The 21964-nt window shown below is 44.6% G+C and overlaps 1 protein-coding gene across 7 annotated transcripts in view; it reads right to left on the minus strand.

The window, feature by feature from the left end:
* Nucleotides 1-5525: 5525 nt before the first annotated feature.
* CDK5RAP3 (CDK5 regulatory subunit associated protein 3) overlaps nt 5526-21964 on the minus strand; it is a 35017-nt gene continuing 18578 nt past the window's right edge. For 6 of the 7 annotated variants that reach the window (XM_053262253.1, XM_053262255.1, XM_053262250.1 and 3 more), the window contains 6 exons: nt 20406-20534; nt 19891-19972; nt 16497-16585; nt 11758-11963; nt 8539-8710; nt 5526-5872 (listed from right to left, as the gene is read on the minus strand). In XM_053262253.1, coding sequence (XP_053118228.1) covers nt 5807-5872; nt 8539-8710; nt 11758-11963; nt 16497-16585; nt 19891-19972; nt 20406-20534 — 744 coding nt within the window. In that variant the 3' untranslated portion in view covers nt 5526-5806. The remainder of the gene's footprint in view (nt 5873-8538; nt 8711-11757; nt 11964-16496; nt 16586-19890; nt 19973-20405; nt 20535-21964) is intronic. The other variant, XM_053262252.1, reaches the window with a different exon arrangement.

The following is a 21964-nucleotide window of genomic DNA, read 5'->3' on the forward strand; positions in this document are numbered from 1 at the left end:
AGGGTTTAGCCCCATAACTGCAGCACAGGTTCCAGCTAGCAATCAGTATTCCCCCAAGACCTCTTGGAGAAGCCATGTCTTGATGAGGTAATGAAAGACATGTAAAAATGGAGCCAGGCAGGTTTCCCTGAAAAGAAAATGCGACTGTATTGGCACTACCACTGAAAATGCCCTCTCATACTCGCCTCTCCAATTGAAAGGTGACAGAGCACAGGTCCTCTGATGTTGACTGGAAGGAATTGTACAGGTGAAGGCATTCACATTCACAAAGTGTAAAGGATGGTTCTCACATGCCTGTACACCATTTGATTTCTCAACAATTGATGACTCTCAGTCAAGTGTGGGTACTGCCTTCAGTACAGGTGTATTGTGTCTGAGCTGATATCAGGTGATGTGAATGTTGGAATATCAGGTGATATGGCTCCCTGGTGACTAATCTGTGACAGCTTGTTCACAACTCCAGGTCAATTAAAGATCCCCCTTTTAAAAAAATGGTGACCAGAAGACAGAGCTCCTAGTGCTCCCTAGGCAAGTTACTTCCCCGCTGCGCCAGTAGGGTGCAGCGCAGTAGGAGAATGACTTGATTAGCAAGCCAGAGGTTGCCATTTCGAATCCCCGCTGCTATGTTTCCCAGACTATGGGAAACACCTATATCGGGCAGCAGTGATTTGGAAGATGCTGCAAGGATCTGAAAGAAGATGCTGAAAGGAGGCAATGGTAAACCCCTCCTGTATTCTACTAAAGACAACCACAGGGCTCTGTGGTCACCAGGAGTCAACACGGACTCAACGGCACACTTTACCTTTACTTTACAGTACCTTCATTCAAATGTCTGTACATACACATTGGGTGCAGGCCAGAAATGCAAGATACAGATAGGAAATGTACAACTATACCTGTGTTGAACATAATGTGTGCCTATCTCTACCTGCACACAGATCTGTACCTGTGTACATTGCACAAAGATTACTACTACCAATGCTAATGCTTGAAGCAGAACGGATGAGTAGCAAAATTCTGACAAATTGTGACTTAGAAAGTGAGTGGGGGCGGGATTTGCTCCCATTTGTCCTTTGTCTCTCCCATTCCTCCGTTATCTTATGCTCTGCTGAAATGTAGATTGAAACTGGTAAATTCCTTAGGCCAGGGACAGCCACTAGTCTTTTTGGCTTACGAAACTCCACAACCCAACATGTAAACTGAAGCCACTACATGAAATGACATATTTAAATAGCTGAATTGTGAGGGCAGGTTTAGAGCCAAACTACACATTATGTTAAATGCATAGATTGGCCCTGTGTTTTGTTTTAAATTAAATATTGAGTGGGGGCGACACTACTGTGCTGCAGCTCCAGCAAAAACCATGCCCCCATATTTCTATCCTCAGGAGCAGTTATTTTTGTCAGGACCATGACATAGCACAAAAGGGTCAAATACTCCTTTCATCCTTGATACAGCCCTCCTGATCCTCTCTCCCAGGGCTGCTATTTAATTAAAAAACAACAAGCATGTGGGGCTAAACAACACCTTGAACATAATATGTAGGTTGGACCCAAGAGACCAAATGACAAATCAGGAAGTCTTTGGTACAAAGAACTTCTGCTATGATCTCATTAGGTGGTCATAGGCAAGCCTCTCTCTCTCTGACTTCTGCAATCTAGAATACATACTTTACAGGGCTGTTATAAAAATCATAGCAAGATAATGGGCTGGTTCACATAATCACATGGAACCTTAGTGAGAGCTGGGCTCCATGTGACATCCCTGACCTCTTGGCAACATGAGCTGTGCTGCAGCTCCAACAAAAAACATGCCCCCATATTTCTATCCTCAGGAGCAGTTATTTTTATCAGGACCATGACATAGCACATCCCCCTTTTCTGCCCTACTTACAAGTTAAAATAAGCCAAAACTGGTTGTGTTGTTCAAACCCACCATAATTATTCTATTCTCACTTATTCTATTTGCTCCAAACAACCTGAGATACGTACCCAAAGTTTGAAATGAGTTACAGATCTCCAGCTATTTGACATCTGAACCAGTCCAATGTGTATTAAGAGCTTGGAATACTAAAAATAATGTTGTATAAAAGTTTATTATTATATGCATGTATTTCGCCAGTACATCCATTTATCACATTGTGGTCGCTAACCAGTACATTTTCTTGTTCTCCCTTGACGACAACTCCTTTACACATATTTAATTATTTGTCTGTCATATAATAAATAAATTAAGATATACAGGCATGTGTGCTGGTGGGGGTGGGAGGTAGTTCATATTAGTGTGACATACTTTTGAAGCAGAAGGGTCTATGCTAGAACCCCTAATAACTGGGCAAAGGGGCACCGTTTAAAGTAGTGGCTCTCTTATATTTAGAGGGAGAGAGCAACTGTCCCTATTCATCCTAATATCCCTCCAATGGCTACTAGTGATGTCTCTCTTGTGTTTCTTTTTTAATTTGAACTGCTTTAGGACAGGAAACTATTATCTCATCTATTTTGCTATGTAAACTACTTTGTAAGCTTTTGTTGAAATGCAGTATATATTCTTAATAAATAATAATAATAATAATAATAATAAATAATGGAGTATCAAATTGTGGCAAGGGAAAATGATTTTGTTTTTTAAAGGCTTTTAAAAGTGCACCATCCTGCTTAATTTAAAGCAGCTTGGACAAAGTTGACTGAGCGAGGAGAAATAATAGGATAGAACATAGGGACATGGGAACATAGGAAGCTGCCATATACTGAGTCAGACCATTGGTATATCTAGCTCAGTATTGTCTTCACAGACTGGCAGCGGCTTCTCCAAGGTTGCAAACAGGAGTCTCTCTCAGCCCTATCTTGGAGATGCCAGGGAGGGGACTTGGAACCTTCTGCTCTTCCCAGAGTGGCTCCATCCCTGAGGGGAATATCTTACAGTGCTCACATTTCTAGACTCCCATTCATATGCAACCAGGGTGGACCCTGCTTAGCTAAGGGGAAAAGTCAGGGTTGCTTAGCATAAGACCAGCTCTCCTCTCTTCAACTTAGAACCTTTTGACCAATTAATGATTTTATCAGGATGTTGAAGGACCAAGAATAATATTTTGACTTGGCCTGAAGCAAAACTTATATCAGGTTGAAAGGTACATGAAATCACAACCAAAACTTAAATATTATGGAAAAATAGAATATAGAAGAGTTGATAAAACTAACAAATCTGGTGAGGGATAAAAATTGTAGGATAACAAGAAACAATTTGGAAACCATCTAGTAACTGTTGCTTTTTTAAAAAATAGATTGATGGAATAGCACATCACGACTTAAATAGTGGTAAAATTAGTAATTATTTGTAGACAATAGTTTGAATAGCAAGAAGATGGTTGTGAATGCTATGCCAATCTTTTCATATTGTAATGGATTCATCATTGTATAATAAAGTAACAATAATACATGTTGACATGTGACATGCTTTACAAGTAGTGGGACTTCAGCACACTTCATGTTCTTTGGATCATATCCTGTATTTTTATATTTTGTGACAATCCTCCAGAAGAGCCAAACATGTAATATAGCTATGCCTGCTATTTCTCAGCTCTTCACAAAACAAAGCTTCCCAAGATCCTCTGAGAGAGCATGCCCTCCTAAGAGACTGTGTATGTAGCATACATACTGTAAAGCAGCTAAGCTAATAAATAACCAGGAGGTGGAGCATGAGGGATTTCAACAGGCTTTTAAAGGGAGTGAATATGTCTCTGGACACGTCCAATGAAGGGGTGTGTCAAGAAAGGAGGTGACAAAAAGAACAGAATTGCCTTTTGGGTGATGGTGGTGGTGGCAGTAATCCCGTGATAAGGTTTGCCTCAAACTCTCTTGCATCCCAGAAGGCACTTGGCTTTGATGGTGGAGGCTGGGGTCTTGCAAAGATCCCAGCTATTGGTCCAGGAGGTACTTTTGCTTCTTCCCTCTCCACACCCCCAAGAGATGTCCACTTCTGTAACCATAAGAGGGTGATAGCAAGGAACGAAGGAGGGGCTGGAGAGCCCCGCTTGACGTTAATTGATTGGAGCGGCTGTTGGTGCCTTATCTCTCTCCCCTTCTCTGCCGGGTAGCGTGTGTCCGCCAGAGTCCGCGGGGTCGGTGATTAATAGGGCCCATCACTCACTGTCCAGGATGGCTGAAAGGCGGCGTGGGGGGGAGGGGGCAGCCCTCCCCCCGCCGCTGAGATAACAAGCAGCAGGAATAATGAACGCTGTCATTCCACTTTTCATTTTGATGGAAAGTCATTACGAGAGTCAACACCACCGACAAAGAGCAATGAATCAACTGCTCTCCTATGAAATTAAAATCGAATCACCTCCCCCCCACCCCAAACAGATCACCCTCTCTTCCCCCACCCCGATAGGAGGAAGGGGGGCTACAGGCTCCTATGGCATCCTCTGCCAGGCTAAGAGACAATGGGTGCAGATCCAAGACCAGACAAGAACCTTCTCACTGGCACCACTGCCCTCCCTGCCTTTCATCCATAGCTTAGGAATGACTTGATCCAACCACTTCCTGGCTGCCAGCTGTGGGTGGGTGGGACTGGTTCATCACATATCTGGCTGCATTACTGCTCGCTTGTCATTTAAAGTGCTAGGCTATCTGGCAGGACAAAATGGGAGGCTAACCAAGAGGAATATTCTCTTCTACTCCCTGTCTAGGAGAAAGTAATGCTAGTATCAGATACATGCAGAGGCAGGCACGTGGGAGGTATCTCAGAAGGAATCCCTTGCTCCAAGGTTGTGAGCTGATGCTGTATTTCCCAGGGACACAGCACCTATTCACACATTACATTTCCAAGTGTCCAAATAAAAATGTTAAGTGAATGTAACAAATTCATGTTTGCAAACACAAGTATCATACATCAGCACGCTCATCAGAAGCCAGGATTTACTGCTGTTCCCTGTACAACATACACTTGGTGGCAAACCCAGGTTTGCCCTACGTAACATGTGAAGCAGACAGAACTAGTGCCAGACAGAACAGTCTGGTAGCAGCAGACAGAACTAGGGACCTACAAGGGACAGGCAAGAATGGCACTATAAATCTCTTTATAGTGACTGAGGTTGGAACCACAATATTAGAAACATACAGAAGGGAGTGGAGTCAATGTTCCTCTGAAGACAAATGAAAACGGCCTGCATCTGAGTGGCAGATTCATCCCAAGAATGCTGGGGACTGAGTCAATATTCCAAAGGCAGACAGAGGAAAGGACTTGTTTTCCAGAGATGTTATGTAGAGGTCAGTGTGTGATGATGCAATGGTGGTGGGGCTTCTATTCTAGTTGGAACATCATTTCCAAGACCTAGCAAAGAAGCAGTTCATCTGTGATTCTCATAGAGCTCTCTGCAACCAGGTGGTATGTGGGGGTCAGTTTTCCTTAAGACAGCAAGGAAAGCTTTACAGAAGGGTTATTACCCTAGACAAGCACCAAATGGGATCCATTTTATATCTTTTTTTGGCCAAAGGGGATGGCTATTAATCTGAACACAGAAGCTCAGGGGTGGAGCAGGCAGCTTTATTCAAACATCTGTTCAAGGGACCTGTTAACAAGTGAGTCCTTACAGCTCCATATAGAAGTGGGGGTGGGGGAAGGAATCTTCCCTATTAGCCATTCCTCATTCTCAGAGTTTGACCAGTTGGCATCCCTTCTGCTTGGTCCTTATGCTCCTCGGTTCTTCTCCTTGGAATTCCTTCTCATTGGTTGAGGATGTGGTTATTGCATTGCTGCTTCAACCCCACAATGTGTGCCTAAGGTGCATATGTGTTTGGGAGGGGAAGGATCAGAGCGAAGCACCCATCAGGTTCACAGGTCGGCCATTGTACCGTTTAGAGACGTCAGCTTCAATCTGAAAGACAGAATGCCCATTGTGAGGTCTCCCCTGAAACCAAAGCACAGAAGCTGAAAATCATGCTGAAAATCCAGATGGTACCCCACTCCTACCAATTAAAACATGGTTCAATCCACCAGGAAGCTCTCCTGCACAAACCCCACTGAAATGCATGGGACCTATGCAAGTGCTTCCTCCCACAGCCTTCCCACTCTCAAGCATGAATCCCACCCCTGCTGCTAGCCTTCACGATGGTTAAGAGTGATGTCTTGAGCCCAGGCCTGGACACCAGTTTCAAATTTTGGATAACAGGGAGTATTGATGCAAGAAAGGGTAGGAAACATACATCTGCACCATCCCCAAGAAGAACTGAGTTAAGGATATAAGAAGTTGTGTTAACTAAACCAAGCCATCGGTCCATCTTAACCAAGTTAATTCTACTGGGTGACATCCTAATGCTGTGTGCATGCTTCAAACAACAGCACACATGCCCGGCGTCATTCCCCATGTGTCTGAAACATAGGCATAAGAGTACATATGCTGTGGAAGCATGGGGACTAGCTTGGGAGTTAGTGCTGTATGCACACTGTTTGAAGTACACATGTGACTAGGAGTGGCCAAGGTCTCAGGCAGAAATCATGCTCAGTCATGCTCTCAGGCCCTTTAACTGGCCATTCCAGAGACTGAACATGGTATTCTTTTACATGCAAAGCATGTCCTTCACCACCGAGCTACAGATTCCACTTACCATTGGGCTATGACCTGCATTAATTATACAGTGAAACTGAATTTGCATAGATTTCTTACGTTGCTCCATTTATTCTGCTTCTGGTAATCATGGGGAGAGGCAAAGCTCTACACCTGAATACTGGAAGTTTCATACACACATCCACACGCCGACAAACAAGCCCGCTTGAGATGTCGGCAGATATTGCTGATATATTTGCAGGCTTATATTCTTAGCCAGGAGGACTCTGAAACCTGACATGCATTTTTTTTAAACGGAAAGCTGAGATTTTCAAGACTTGTGCACTCAGTACAGAATTCCATGCTTGTAGGACAATTGCACAGAATTGTGAAACAGGCCTGCATAGAACAGTGAAGCCACAGCGCACTTCCTTCCTGTAGCATCAGTGTACCTCAGAAACATGTTGTGATACATCTTCTGCCACTCCTTCCTGGTGTAGAAGTATAAGCCCTTGAAGTATATGTAGAGCATTTGAGAGCTACTGGTTCCTATGTGTACAAACCCATTTTCTACAAGAACTTCCATTATCTCACCTCGTGAAATACATTACATAAGGCTGCAAAAGCTGGGTGGGTCCCTGAGCAGGTGCAAGGGGGAAATCTTGAACTGGAGATTCTAGCAAGCAGCCCTTTGCCTTCTGCTCCATTGGGGTGCCTTGCCAGAGTGGGGGCTGCTGGCCTGCTTCTGTTGCAGGAGTGAGGTCAACAGGAGTCAGACACTGAGCCAAAGCTCAGTGTCCAGCCTCAGCCATCTTCAGGTAGGGCTGGGAAAGGAGGACCCCATCTGAAATCCTGGAGAGCCACTGCTAGGCAGTTTAGACAATGCTGAGCTAGGTGGACCAACGGCCTGATTCAGTGTAAGGCAGCTGGAGATGTGCATATATTTGTCTGGCGCTACAGTGTCTCCAGCAACTTAACCTAAGGGCAAAACCACATGCTGTATGTAGTTCTGATTTGTATTTATTTTTTAATAAACCTTTACATCTTTATGCAATGCTACCAACTGAAGCCACAAGTTGAAACACAAACTAGTGGTCAAGAAACTGAGCTATGACTCACAACTACTCCAGCTGGATCTTACCTCTGCCATGGACTCACTAGGTGATCTTAGGCAAGTCAAACCATCTCAGCCCCAGTTGCAATATGGGGATAATTATGACACTTACTGATCTTACAAGGTTGTTGTAAGGATTACATTACAACAAAGACATGGAAAATGTTTTGCATATTCAAAAAGTGCTAGACAAACTGTAAGTAATATTATTATTAAGAACAGTGCAGGCAGAGAGAAACTTCTTAATGTTTTCTGTTGCACTGTTTTTAAACAGGAAATCACTCCACCACCAATAATTTTAACTCTGCTGGAGAAAAGACAAGGGTACCTCTGACAGACGTAAGCAGCAGCTTGGGAAAGGGCAAAAACAAAAACAAAAAGGCACGATGGGAAACGGTAAAGAAGCCCTTCACCCTCCATGCCAGTATTTTGTTTCACATTTAACATTCCTTAAAAGCATTACAGAACTAAACAAACATAGCTCTGCCCTGAGCAACTCATCTTTTGGGTAAAGACCAAGCTGCCATCGGACTGCCCTTAACTGCCTCCTGGCCCCCTATTTTCCAGCTTGCCAGCCCAGCTACTTGCCAGGTCAACTACCTGCCAAGCTTCACCTCCTCCAGAGAGATTCTCATCTCCTCCCTGCAGTTCTTTTCAGCTCACATTATTTGGCATTTGCTCGCCATAGTTTTCACAATGCATTCCACTGCGGCTATTTCCTCCTATTTCTACTGAAGCAAAATAAATTTCCGACAGCATCAGTACATAGTGAGATACTAGGTACACTTTATGATGGAGCAGACCTGAAATGGAACTGATCTATGGGCCACCCCAAAGCTGGAGATGGGAAGCCCCTCATCTTTGTGATTTACACCACGCTCACCAGTTTTTGCAGTTCCTTGGTTTTCTGCACAAGGTGGTCAAGCTTTGGCTCCAGGGTGCCCTGTTCTTCCAGGGCCTCCTGTCGCTTCTGAACCATCAGCTCCTTCTTTAAGAGTAGCAGGTCAGCCTGTTTCAGTTTCTGGTGGAGGAGCTCCGTCACACGGTCCACATACCTGAGTCATAAGAGCTGCCATGAGAGATCTGCCAGCAAACATTTGTCCACGATAGTCCCTAAGTCAATGAAACTGCTGGTCCCACCCAGAGATCCTAGAATCACAGGATTTGAAATGGTCCAAAGTATCATCTGGTCCATCACTAGGTAAAGCTGTATATTTACAGCTCAATGGGAATGATCCCCACCCCCACCCCAACTCTGTTTTGCAGAAGTTAATATTTTCTGGCAAAAAGTCATGGGGTAGCAGAAGAAAAGGTGTGGAATGGTATGAGAAGTATCATAGTCTGAAAAGTGAAGGAGCAGCTGTAAGGGCAAAGAAGAGGGGCAGGAGGACTGAACAGAAGGGGACACGGTATTTGGACTGCTGCTACAAGTTTTAACCAACTGATCAATATAACTATCCGAAGAATGTTTACACAAAAGTAAGACCCAATAAGTTTAATGGAACTTACTTGCTGACAAATATGCTTAGGACTACAACAAAAGTTTACTCATAAATTAATTTTACCTCTTTTCCCTGCTTAATCAGAATTGCTGATAATAAATAAACTTTTTTAAAACACTGGTCACCATGTTGGCCTCACTGACACACCAGCTTCCTCCTCCTTGCATCGGATTTGAGGAAGACATGTAAAAATGTCTTTTCCTTCCAGTTCGTATCTACAGCTAGCAAACAATTTGTGTTTCTGGGTGAAACCTTTCCAGTTTTCTTTGTACCAATAACATCACAGACAATTCAAAGAATGGCAGTGTTTGAGTGAAATCAGTGTCAATCAGTATTTCAAATCTGGGGCAATCGCTGTGCTGATGGATTCTGAACTTGTTTGAAGCCATGTGGCTTGTAAAACACATGGGTGTTTTAGAGCCCACAGGTTCAAGACTGGAGAATAAGAAAATACTGAAGATGGCCTTTCCTTCTAGAAATGAGTGATAGCATTCAGGTATAATTCACTACAGTTATATTCCACTCGTCCTGCAAATAGCTCTGTGTAGTCTAGAGGGCTATAGAAATGTAGCCAGAAACAAGAAAAAGTGCCATTTTTCCTACTGCAGGATGAGTTTCTCCTGCAGGTAAGTTCCCAATTTCAGTCCACATAAAACACATGTACAGCCTTCGGTTCAAATTCCAATTGCCACTTTGCTCCTCCCACCCCAAGCTTCTGGCAGCCCATTCAATCTGTTTTTGGTTTTTTTGTTTTCCAAGTGCGTAGCTTAATATCTGATCAAACATTTGTTCAATGTTTGCTTTCTTTTCTTTGTTGTCATTGATGTTTTTAACTCTTGAAGAACTGCTCTGAGAAAGGGGGAGGTAGTATTATGTGACTGACTCAAGGCCAAGTCAATCATGGCTGAGTACGGCTTGCTCCAGAAAGGAGCGTCTGACATAAGCGCTGGTCAATCTGCACTGTGCAAATCTCGCTTCTGCTGCAAATCAAGTTTCTCCTGAGCCTGATCTAGAGGACAAAGTTGGACATTTGGGCTCCATAGTTGGTTCACTGCTAAAATGATGTACATCTGCCCACTCCCTGACATGTGGCTCCCTAGCAGCCTTTCGTCCAAGCAGCTTCTGGGGCCAGAACGGCTCAACTTCAGCAGTATAACTACATCGTGTGTTTTCAGACCAATAATGGCTGAAATTATGAAAAGCTGGCAGTTCAACCCCCTGCCTGCCCACGCTGCTGCGTGTATCTACAACAGCGCTTGTGGTGCTAGGGGACAGGGCTGGTGCACTGCTACTTCAAACCATGCAGTTGCATCATCCTACATTCATTATTTCCAATGGATGTAGCAACGTGCAACTGTGACTGTGCAATTTAAAGGAGCTGTGCACCAGCCTTGTCCCGCAATACCACAGGTATTGTTTTAGACACGTGTAACAGCACAGGAGGTTCTGCACCGCCCACGTTTTGCGGCACAGAATGCCAGCTGTTAAACTGCAAGTTACATTTTATGCTTCAGAACAACTGTCCTTTCCCTTCACTATCCTCACAAAAGCACCTTCATTTAGATACTGCAATACATAAACGTATTTAAATTTCAATCAGATTACTGAGTAATTCATTAAAAGCCTCAACCTCTTTAATCAGCTTGCAGCTCTAATTATGGTGCATCTGCATGAGTTGTTCGCAGTTTGTGTTCTAGCAGATAACCTGAAATGTAGGAAGCTCTTCCCAGGAAAAGAGGGGGCACTGCAGTGCAGTGATTCTCACACACAAACACCACACCCTCTGCATGGAGTGCAGCAGACAGCTTGGAACTCCCTCTATCTGCAATGAATACAGGCAGAAAGGGACTGCAATAGGCTGCTTGTAGATGTTGTTCTGGGTCTCAGATGCACTGCATGAGCTCATCTGATCTTGTCCCCAAAATCCTTCTTCTCCATGCAGGCCCTTAACAAACCAGGTGACAGGAACAGGTAGACAGGCAAGGCACAGAACTGTCTTGCCTTGGAACACCTGAGCCGCTTTTTAGGAGCCTTGCATGCTTCTCAACAATGTCTAACATCAAGCTTCTAGACCTATCAATGGGGACCAGAAAAGTGTGCTTCTCCATAATTTAAAACCAAGACCCTCCAGAAACCATCCCCCCACCCCATATCACTAAAATCTATTAAGATCCATGTTATCAGTTCTTCTAACCAATTTTTTCTCTCATCTCCCTGCCATTTCAGTCTAGTGGGGATTAATCTTGGGCCCAGTACTGTTAAATGACAACTAAGATTGGAAAGGAGAAGAAATCCGTTTCCTACTAGAGCGACTAACTCTGACTGAAGCTATTACTGGAGGGTTCCCCCCCCCCACAATATGTTTCACAATATCCAGTAATTAAAATCTCCAGGACTGTTTTCAATAGTCACCTGGAGATTGATGCTGATCCCTGATTACTCTAAGCCAATCCTGGGGTAATGACAACCCTCTGTCCTTCCCAACCCTGCCCCTGTAAATAAGAAAGGGGTTTTTGCTTAAGTAAAAAAGAAAAGGAAAAGGAAAGGCCTGACCCTACAAAGAGGAGTTGGCAGAGTGGGGGGAGGGAAAGTTCACCAACCTTGGGGAGGCAAGGATCATGAAAAGATGTTGCATTCTCAAACTAGTCAGGCGGCCAATGAGATCCTGAATGGCTGTCACCATGACTTCCAATTTCTCTTTGGTTTGGTCTTGCAGGATGGGCGGAGCTAATTGGAACTGGCTCACAGACAGGATATCTGCCTCTTCATTTGTCTCAACAATACGCTGGGATAGAAAGATCTCCAGCTGGAGAAAACATAAGCAGAAAGTGAGGAAACAGAGCACAGATGCCTGCCAGTCAAAGATACGATACAATGAATATTTATATACCGCTTTTCAACAAACATTCCCAAAGTGGTTTACATAGAGAAATAAAAATAAACTAGCCGACCCCGCACAGAACATCTGTGTGCTCTTTGGGGCCGGTGGTTACCTCTCCCCCCCCCCCACAGCTGGTGGTTACCTTTCCTGCCTCAGTCTCTGCTTCCGGGCCCAGCCACCTCTCCTCCCCACCGCCACTTCTGCCCCCCCTTCTTTCCCCCCTCCTGGGCCTTGCCTCCGTAGCCGGGCCCGCCACCTCTGGCCTCCACATCTGGGCCGCCGCCACGGCAACCAATCCTCCTGGGTGAGCCTCAGGCAATCAGGTGCGTCCACTGCCCAGGCAATCAGCTGGGCGCTGGGATGCACATTCCAAGGCACACCCAGGAGAATTATATATATAGATAAGTAAATAAAGATGGCTCCCCTGTCCCCAAAGGGCTCACAATCTAAAAAAGAAACACAAGACAGACACCAGCAATAGCCACTGGACGAATGCTGCGCTGGGGATGGATAGGGCAGGTTGCTCTCCCCCTGCTCCCCCCAAGGGGGAGGGGGGCACTTACCCCTCCCACCGCATTTCTCTCGCAGGCGCTCCATTTTGTTAAATCTCAGGGTCTTTTCATGCCTGAGTTCAGTCCCCAAGAGGAAGGCAGTGGGGCCACAGTATATGGCAGTTTTCAAAGTTGCATTTGAGCCATACTGCACTAGACTCAAACCCTGTTTTCAATTAGAAGACTCCATTCCGGAATAGTCTTGAATCCTGCCCCAACATATGCAGCCATGGGAGGCAGGGTTAAAGCTCTCCTACCACAGTCTTGATCAAGATCAGGGCTCCAAGCACAGTATTTATAGAAATAAAGACAAACTGCATGAACCCCACAGCACATTAAGATCATCGAGAGAGGTCTGACTCCATATTCTGACTGCCCGTCTGGCAGTGACTCAGGTGCGGGCCTTCTCAGTAGTCGCGCCTGGGATTTGGAATGTGCTCCCTATGGACATTTGTGGTTTAATGTCTTTACTAGCCTTCAAAGGAGCCCTTAAGACTCATTTTTTTCCGCTTGGCTTTTAGTAATCTTTTAATGTTTTAAATTGCTGTTTTAAGAGTTTGTTTTATTTTGTCTTTATTGTGTTTATTTTTGTGAACTGCCACGAGCCTTTGAAGTCAGGTGGTATATACATTAAATAAATAATAATATGCCAGGATCAATGACATGATTAAATCACATCCAGTTTGGCCTTAAGTGGACTTAACTGAGCCACTCTCCCTCAGCTTCAGCAGCGGGGGGGGGGAGTTCCTTTAAGGAGCGGAGAGGGTGCTCATTCCCCCCGCTCTGCGCATTTTCCCTACCCACACTGTTGTGAAAACTGCTGGTGAGGGGCAACAGCATACCCCCTTGCCACCCTGGCCAGTGTCAGACTGGTAGTGACCAGCAGTTTTCACAACAGGTAGGGAAAATGCGCGGGGGGGGGGGACCTTCGCTGCTCCTTAAAGCACCTTCCCTGATCCTTAAAGGTAACCCCACTGCCGCCAAACCGGCCGGACACCAGTTCATGCACATCCCTATCTGTAATATGGGGATGAAAAAACAGTGGCCTACCTTAACAAGGTTATTGTAATAGCTACTCAAATAATATAATCTCTGTAAACCATTTTAAATACTGGAAATATACTATAAGAACACTGACGTGTAATTTCCAAGTGCATGCCATGGGTTAGGGATGTGGGCCTCCGAACCGGTTCGCTCGGCGGGTGGTTTCGCTGGTTCGATGGCAGGGGTGTGTATGCATCTTTAAGGGAGGAGGGCACTTACCCTTCCCACCATATCTCCCCTGCTGCCACTCCATTTTGTTAAAGCCCTTCGGGGTGGCAAAATACCTCCTTGCCACCCTGTGGCCGCATCTCCCAGAACTGACCAGAAGTAACAGATGCACCTCTGTGTGCCAGGCACAGGCGCATTGCACCCATTGTACGCACGCGCGCGCGCACACACACACACACACACGTAAGCACCTGCCCACAACATGCGCGCGCCTGTGCCTGGCACACACAGGCACATATGTTACTTCCAGTCACACGGTGATGGGGCGGCAGGGAGGTACACTGCCACCCCAATGGGCTGTAATAAAATGGAGCACCGGTGGGGGAAATGCGGTGGGAGGGGTAAGTGCACCCTCCCCCGCCCTTAAGGATGCACATACACACACCCGTCAAACCACCCTCACATGTGTTATGTGCACATCCCTACCATGGGTCGGTTGCTCACATTCTACAACTCATACTACCCCAATCCTTCTAGGACATTTAAAGGTTTCGGAAATTCAGACCTGGCATACATTCCATTCCCCTCCAGAAAACCACCATCTCAGAGTGTAATAACCTTTAACTAGCCTTAAAACATGCCATTATTTTCAAAAGAGGACCAGGCCTCTGGAAAGGCAAGCGGCCAACAATGTTCTACTGTTCAGTGTTTCACTTCCCTGCCTCCTTTCCTTTTCACAATGCTCATGTCAAGCAGCGACATCTGCTGACTGAAAACTGCATTACCAATGTTCCAAACGACAATTAAAATTACAGCTGTCTACAACTGGGGGGTGGGGACGACAACACCTATACCACATACAACAAAATAACTGTCACTAAAAACCAAAGGGAATGCAGGGAAGGAAGTAGTACTGGGAAAGAAGGGGAGAAAGGAATGAAAGAAGAATGGAGAGGTGGACGGCCAGAAAAACAAGTGCAGAGGAAGAGGAGAGGAGTCTAGGCACAAAGAAAGAAAGGATGGAAAAAGGGATGGATGGAAAGGAAACTAACATGAACAATGAGGGAGAAAGGTGACACATAAAACCAAAAGGTGTTCCGCATCATTCCACCCATTATTTTTGATGGGCTTCTATCTAGTTATTAAAAGTATTATTGTCATCTCAAAGAAGATGGCAAAATCATCCACTATACATCTGATTTAGTTGTTGTGAACCACTTTGCAAATTGTTATAGCTGAAAAGCGTATACAAAAATTTGAAAGAAAAAAAATAAAATATAATTACCATCACTTAATGTGGTTGATTTATCCTTAATACATTCCCCTTCCTCTCATACTCACAATCAAAATAATTTCAGTTTTTATATGGTAAAAGGGAGAATGTTTTTCTCCCATGTTTTCAATGCAAACCCAAAGGAGATTTTAATCTATATATAATTCCAAATGTGAAAGTAGGGGATGGCAGTTAAAAACGTATGAGTTGGTGTACACCCTTTCATGTCAACTGATGGATGGGGAAAAGGTAGATGTCTCCCCTCACTTCTATGAGTGAAAAGGGGATTCTAATACACATCAGTGACTGCAAATATAGCATCAGAACGCTGGTAGTTTCCCTGGATTAATTAATTTTGATTTCTAAAGCCATCATTTTGTGTATGCATTCTTAGGCCTGGTTCTCAAAGAAGTGGTAAACCTGCATCTCGGCTGGGCTCACATGACCAATGGCTTAATCTTTTCTTTTCTTTTTTAAAGTCCCTCCAGACAGAAAAACAGATGCAAAGGAAGGGTTTTAATTTAGCCTTCTTGACATGGTACTTTTCTTTACTCAGAATATGTTTTGTAGGAAGACCATTCAGTCATCTCAGCCTCCACCTACAGCCTGAAGCTGTACAGCTTAGACACAGGTTTACCACCTCAGAAAGGATTATGCCTGTATTTCAGCTCAGAGGAAATAGCATTATTGAGGAAGAGACATGCGCCGTGCTCTTTAGCAGGAACCTTCAGTCTGGAAGCCCCTCTTTTTACTAGGATCTCCCTGCACCATGATGGCTGGGTCCTTTTTAACCCCTGGCGATCCCTGTGAATCACCCCCAGAGTAACTTAAAAAGCTTAAGTAGATACTAGAGGCAGAAAGGAGGAGCACGCTAGTTGCTATTATTGCTTTGTATTAATATTTTGCACGTATTTCTATTGTAAGTTAATTTTATCTTTTACTGATGTCTCTATGTTTTTGCTGTCCCTTTGTTATTGATAATTTTTGTTATTATCCTATGTTATTTCATTGCATCCCTTGTTTGGGCATTGTGCCAATAAACTTCCTTAACTTGTTTTAATCAAGTTAGTTGAGCTGATATTCTTTGAGTCTAGATGCGTTTGTTCCTTACTGGTTCAGCAATCTGCACAAAAGGGGGAAACCAAAGAACCAGATAAATGCTCTTGTCCAGGAATTGTAAAGGACCAGAATTCTGCAACAAAAAGGGGAAGCAGAATTCCTGGGTTGTCCAAAACTGAAAGGGAAATAGAATCTAGAGAGTTAAAGTTGAGAACCACATCCATTTGTCCTGGAAGCAGCCCAACAAATTTGAATCCATGGCTCTCCAGATTTGTCCCAGTGAAGCTTTTTAGAATAGTCAGAAAGGAATGGGTCAGTGAAAGAAAAAGTATTAAGTGTGGTTTAAAACGAGCATCGCATCACCTCCATTAGCTCATCAATGAACTGATTCCGGGTCTCTGGGGTCTCCAGAAGAGTGAGAGCATCAGGTCCTCTGGCAACTTCCTCTGGAACTGGATATGGAGAATTAGGGAGAGGAGGGAAGGAAGGAAAATTAATTTGTTAGTTATTAATGTTATTATGTTGCTGAGGCAACAGCTCAGCTCCCTTACTTCATTTCTTCAACTTTTCTTCCATTTATGGTTTCAACCATAATTCAACAAGAATGGAAAGATTCAATTCTAAATAGTTCAGCATTCCTCCTCCATCCTCCAGGAGGAGAAGACAGAACCCACAGGTGGAAGATGCTGCACAAAGATGTGACTTTGTATTGGACACAAAATACAGCATCCTGTAAACCTCAGCTGTAACTTTTTTTTAAAGTCACATATGCATTTCCAGCACCTATGGATGCAAAAAAAAAAAAAAAAAAAGAGGAAAAAAAGACTGGAAAACATTTAGAAAACATGCAGTATTTCTCAGAACCACAAGATAAGTCAGGGGCTTGGACTTTAGTGGCCCTGAGAGCTCTTTCCACTCCCAATGGCTAAGAAAAACAAATGTAGATATGCTTAATTTTGCATCATTCACAGAGGTTCCAGAATTCATTTTCTTGGCATAGAATCTGGGTGCACAACTTGAACCGAACCAACTGGAGCGGTGCCATGCACACCCCTAATCAGTGTATATGTGAAGTTATGGTTTATAGCTCAATATGCATAACTTTACACTTGCTTACATTGAACTGCATTTGCCATTTTGTTGCCCACTCACAGTTTGGCGAGAGCCTTTTGGAGCTCCTCACAAAAATGTTTTGGATTTCACTACCCTAAATAGTTTAGTGTCATCTGCAAATTTGGCTGCTTACCCCAACTTCTAGATCATTTAAAGAGCAATTAAACAAGTTAAAGAGCACTGGTCCCAGTACAGATCCCTGGGGTCCCCACGTCTTACTTCCCTCCATTCTGAAAACTATCCATTTACTCCTACCCTCTGTTTCCTGTCCTTCAACAGGTTACCAATCCAAACATGAACCAGTACCCTTATCCCATGACTGCTAAGTTTACTCAAGAGCTTTGGGTGGGGAACTTTGTCCAAAACAGTTTGGAAGCCCAAGTATACTATGTCAACCAAATCACCTTTATCCACATGTCTGTTGACACTCTGCCATTTGAAATGGCAGGCTGGAGTGCCAAACCCCAAGTAAACCTACCTGTGAGTAGGCTTCCAGGACTGCTGTTCAGAAGCAAACCGGTACACCCATCATACTGGTACACCCATGCATAGGAGTGAACACTTATGCTATGCTACCTATATGATATGAATTGCCTTAAAGGCTAAAGGAATCTAAGACTGAATCCAGTAGCCTACAAGAATTTCAATTTTCCTTTTCAAAAAAAAATCTATTTGTGAATAGACAAGCTACTGCAACCTCAAGAAGCAGGAGTTCCTACCTGTAAGTCTTTCAGTACTGACTGGTACATGCATACACCAGAAACAGAAGGGAGAAACAGAAAAATCAAACAAATGCAACAAGAAAGAAGTGCTGGGGAAAATGCAGACTTCTGTACCAAAGGGGTATCGCTGCAGGAGGAAACACATGTCCAACAGCACCCTCTTGTGTCCGCTTCTTTCTTCCAGTTCAGGCACAGGGCAGACTGACTCAGGGAATAACTACATTATCTTTACAAATTTGGATTCCCAAACTCAAAGTTTGCTGCTACCCTTGTCTCAGTTATAGGATAGGAGTTTAATTACCTGGTTTAGGATTTTCAATTCCTCACCAGCTGCCTAGAGTTCCTTTACTGCATCGGTTTTTGCCACCAGGCTCTGCAGCATTTCACTGGAGGCAATATAAAATGCTTTTTCGATAGAAGGGGCTGCATTTTCCCACTGCCTACACCAGCCCCTAGATGAAGGTTAGGGCTTGCTTATAAACTAGAAACCTGATTCTCTCTGTGATGTCACTGAATTCTCTTGGCCCAATTTTGAAACTTGAACATATCTGGGCAGTCATGGTCTCCTTGTTGATGAAGTTGACTATAGGACAGGCTACTTTTGCCACAAGAGGTAAGACAGACACATTAGAAATCAGAAGTCATGAGAGCATGGCTTAATTTGAGACAGGCTTCATTAGGAAGGAGTCCTGGGACATAGGAAGCAGGAGCAAAAGTAATGACAGCCTCTCAGCTTGCATTCCCCTCTCATGCATTCTCCTCCTTCTCCTCCTCATGCCCAACAGGGATTACACTACAGGGCTTCCATGTAAAGCATGTGGCTTCTAGATAGTCCTGAGCAGGGGCGTAACTATCATAGGGCAAGGGGAGACAGTTGTCTGGGGGCCCACTGCCTTGGGGGGGCCTTCCAGAGGGAGGTCACATGACTGATTCCCCCAGTCGCGCACCCGCCCCGGCTTCCTTCAGTTGTATTCATCCTCCAGAACTGATGTGAGTGTTAAGACCTGGAGCTACCAGAACAGCATTTACAAAACCTTTAAAAAATAATTTAGGATGATGTTCTATCGTGGCACATAGGTCTTTACTCATGAGCTGAGCTTCAGTTAAGGGGGGCCCATTTTAAAATCTTGTCTCTGGGCCCACTCCAACCTTGCTACACCCTTGGTCCTGAGTCTCAGAACTTCTCTTTTTACAAACTAACAATTGGTGCAGGACTTACCACAGCCTGTTCAAGGCCTAAAAGGTATTCCACCTTCTGCCTTGAAATCATTTGAAGTTTACCATCAGCGTTTGTTCCCCATTTAATCCAAATTTGCAAAGATAATGAGGCTCTCCACACGAGCAGCGTGGGGAGCTGGATGGGGTTTGGTGGGGATAGCAGGTCAAGCCTGCTCTCCCCGCACATGAGCATCAAGCCCTCCCTGGGTGGCCAGATTGTCCACCCACACAATTACCGGCTCCATCACGGAGCCGGTAGGGAAGGGGAGGATGGGCAGGGGAGGGGGGCATCTGGCCCCTGGAAGTCTCAGCATGCCCTGTGCACATTCTGGGGAGACCCCCAACACCGGGAGGCTTGCTGCAGCTGTGGCATCTCACGATCGAAAAAACAGGGTTAGCAGAGCACTCGCCCCGCTCTGCTAATCTCACTCGCTTCGCTAATCTCATTTTAGAGGAGGGCTACTTTGGCGGGCTAGCCGCCGTTGAGTCACCGGGCTCGCCCATGAGCCCGGTGGTTCTCACGATGGGGGAAAACCAGGCTGGGCTCCCTTATCCTGGTTTCCCCCCATCGTGAGAATAGCCTCAATATGTAGTTCTGCCTGAATCAGCCAGTCCAGTATCTGCATGGGAAGAGAATGCTCCCCAACCTTTTCCTGCTGTGCATATTCACTGCCTCTCAGAAATGAGGAAGCAGAGGTACTCACCCTCGCTGCCATCCTCCAGTACCATTATCTGAGCTATGTCATCACTTCCATCTCCCCAGTCTATGCAAGCAGCATTGCTCTCCTGTAGAATGGGAAATCAAGAATCCTTCAGGACTGGTGACTGGCACAGTCGTGATCACCTCAAATGGCTATGTTATAATTCAATACTCCTCGGAGTTCCCTCCCTCGCATCTCCAAGATAGGGCCTGAAACTTTGGAGAAGCCACCGCCAGTCTATATAGACAATACTGACCTAGATGGATCAAAGGTCTGACTCAGTATATGGCAGCTTCCTATGTTCCAAATCTCAAACTTTATATAGAGTTTCTGATCCACACATTTGCAAAGGAAAAACCCTAAAAGTGCTTTATTAATTTACAACACTTTGGCTGTGTCTAAGCCACAACCTAAGGCTTGGTTAACTGAGAGACTCTTCACAGTGTCCTGGATTCATAATGGAAGTTCATACAGGTGCTGTCTTAATGTAGGGCGAGGCGGACATGGAAGACACCCACCTGAGTATCTGACTCCAGAGAAATCCCCCAGTCTATCTCCTCACTTGCTCCTTCAACTGAGATGCCATGATCAACCACCTCAGGAGCAGATGCTGACTCTTCTCCAAACTCACCCCAGTCAATCTGCAGCTGGAAGAAAGAGATGTTACTGAGGAGTCCTTTGAAAATGCTGGGGGGACTCGGCAACCAGAGTTTTACTGAACAGGTCTAGGGGCATTTCCTTATTATCAACCCTGACCCTTCCCCCCGCCCCCCAAAAAACTTGCACAATGAGGTGTTTAATGCCTGTCATCTTTTCATTCCTATTTTTCTTATGAACATAACAAATGACATACAATCAGTTCTTTTTCTTTTCTACACTTTTTTTACAGGGCACAAAGGTACAAAATACTGTGTGCTCTTTTAACATGCATTCCCTTGCAACTACCTTGTCATGTAGGTCCCTAAAGTTCCTGTTTTGCAGTTGGCAGAAAAGGAGGCTAAGAGACAATGGCAAACTCAGCGCCATCCAACACGTTCACAGTTCAGATGGGGTTTGAACTCTGGCCTCCCAGATATAAATCCAGGACCCAAACAACTGGACCACAACTGACGTCTGAACACTCAAACATCTCAGAATTTCTCTCTCCACACAACCAGCCCACCAGTATAATGAACGGATTCTGGGAGAATATAGATCTGCATTCTAAATTCCTACTGCAAGTATAAAACTAGCAACCCTTTTAATACGTTAACCTGCACAAACACATAGGCTTTGTTTTCCCAGTTATAACACATCTAGTATGTAACTAAGCCTGTGTATAACTGTAATAAATGCATATTTTCCTCTTCTTTGTCCCTGCCTCCCTTTCCCTCCTTTCCTCTGCCCTGTGTTGAATTTTAAACTAAACATCCCAAATAAGTGCCTTGTCCCCCTGCACTTTTCTGTGTCCTCACACTTGAAAGATGTGTTGAAAGTGGAGAGGGGATTTCCCCCCTCCTCTCTCATAATATTAGAAGTTGCCAGAGATTGGGGCTAGCGGGTGGAAATCAACCGGGGGGGGGGAAGCGGGGGGGAGATTGGCAGTAGGTTAAAGACAGACCAAAAGAACAACAAAGAAATACTCTGCATAATGCATAATTTTTAATACCACAAGATGTGGTTACAGCCACTACTTTAAGTAGCCTTTTTAGAGGATTAAACAAATTCATGAAGGATAGATTGGTCAACGGCTTTAGTTGTGATAGCTTAATGGAAACTCCTTCTGCAGAAGCAGTATATCTTTGGGTACTGGGTGCTTGGGACAAACAACAGAGGGTTGCTGCATCCATCTTGCAGGGACTGTGACTGTTGAAAACAGAATGCTAGAGTAGACGGGCCTATGTCGGATCCGGCAAAGTACTTCCTATGTTTTCATGATTTAATCCCACAAATTTATATAACGCCTTTCATTAAAACAATCCCAAGGTGGTTTACATATGCCGGAAGTGGCCAAGTCTATTCAGTAGGGAGGACAATGCATCAAACAGATGCACATTGGCACTGGCTGACATCTTAAGGAAGTGCTTGCACTGGCTGA

This window comes from Hemicordylus capensis, chromosome 6 (genome assembly GCF_027244095.1).
Source record: "Hemicordylus capensis ecotype Gifberg chromosome 6, rHemCap1.1.pri, whole genome shotgun sequence".
NCBI lineage: Eukaryota > Metazoa > Chordata > Lepidosauria > Squamata > Cordylidae > Hemicordylus > Hemicordylus capensis.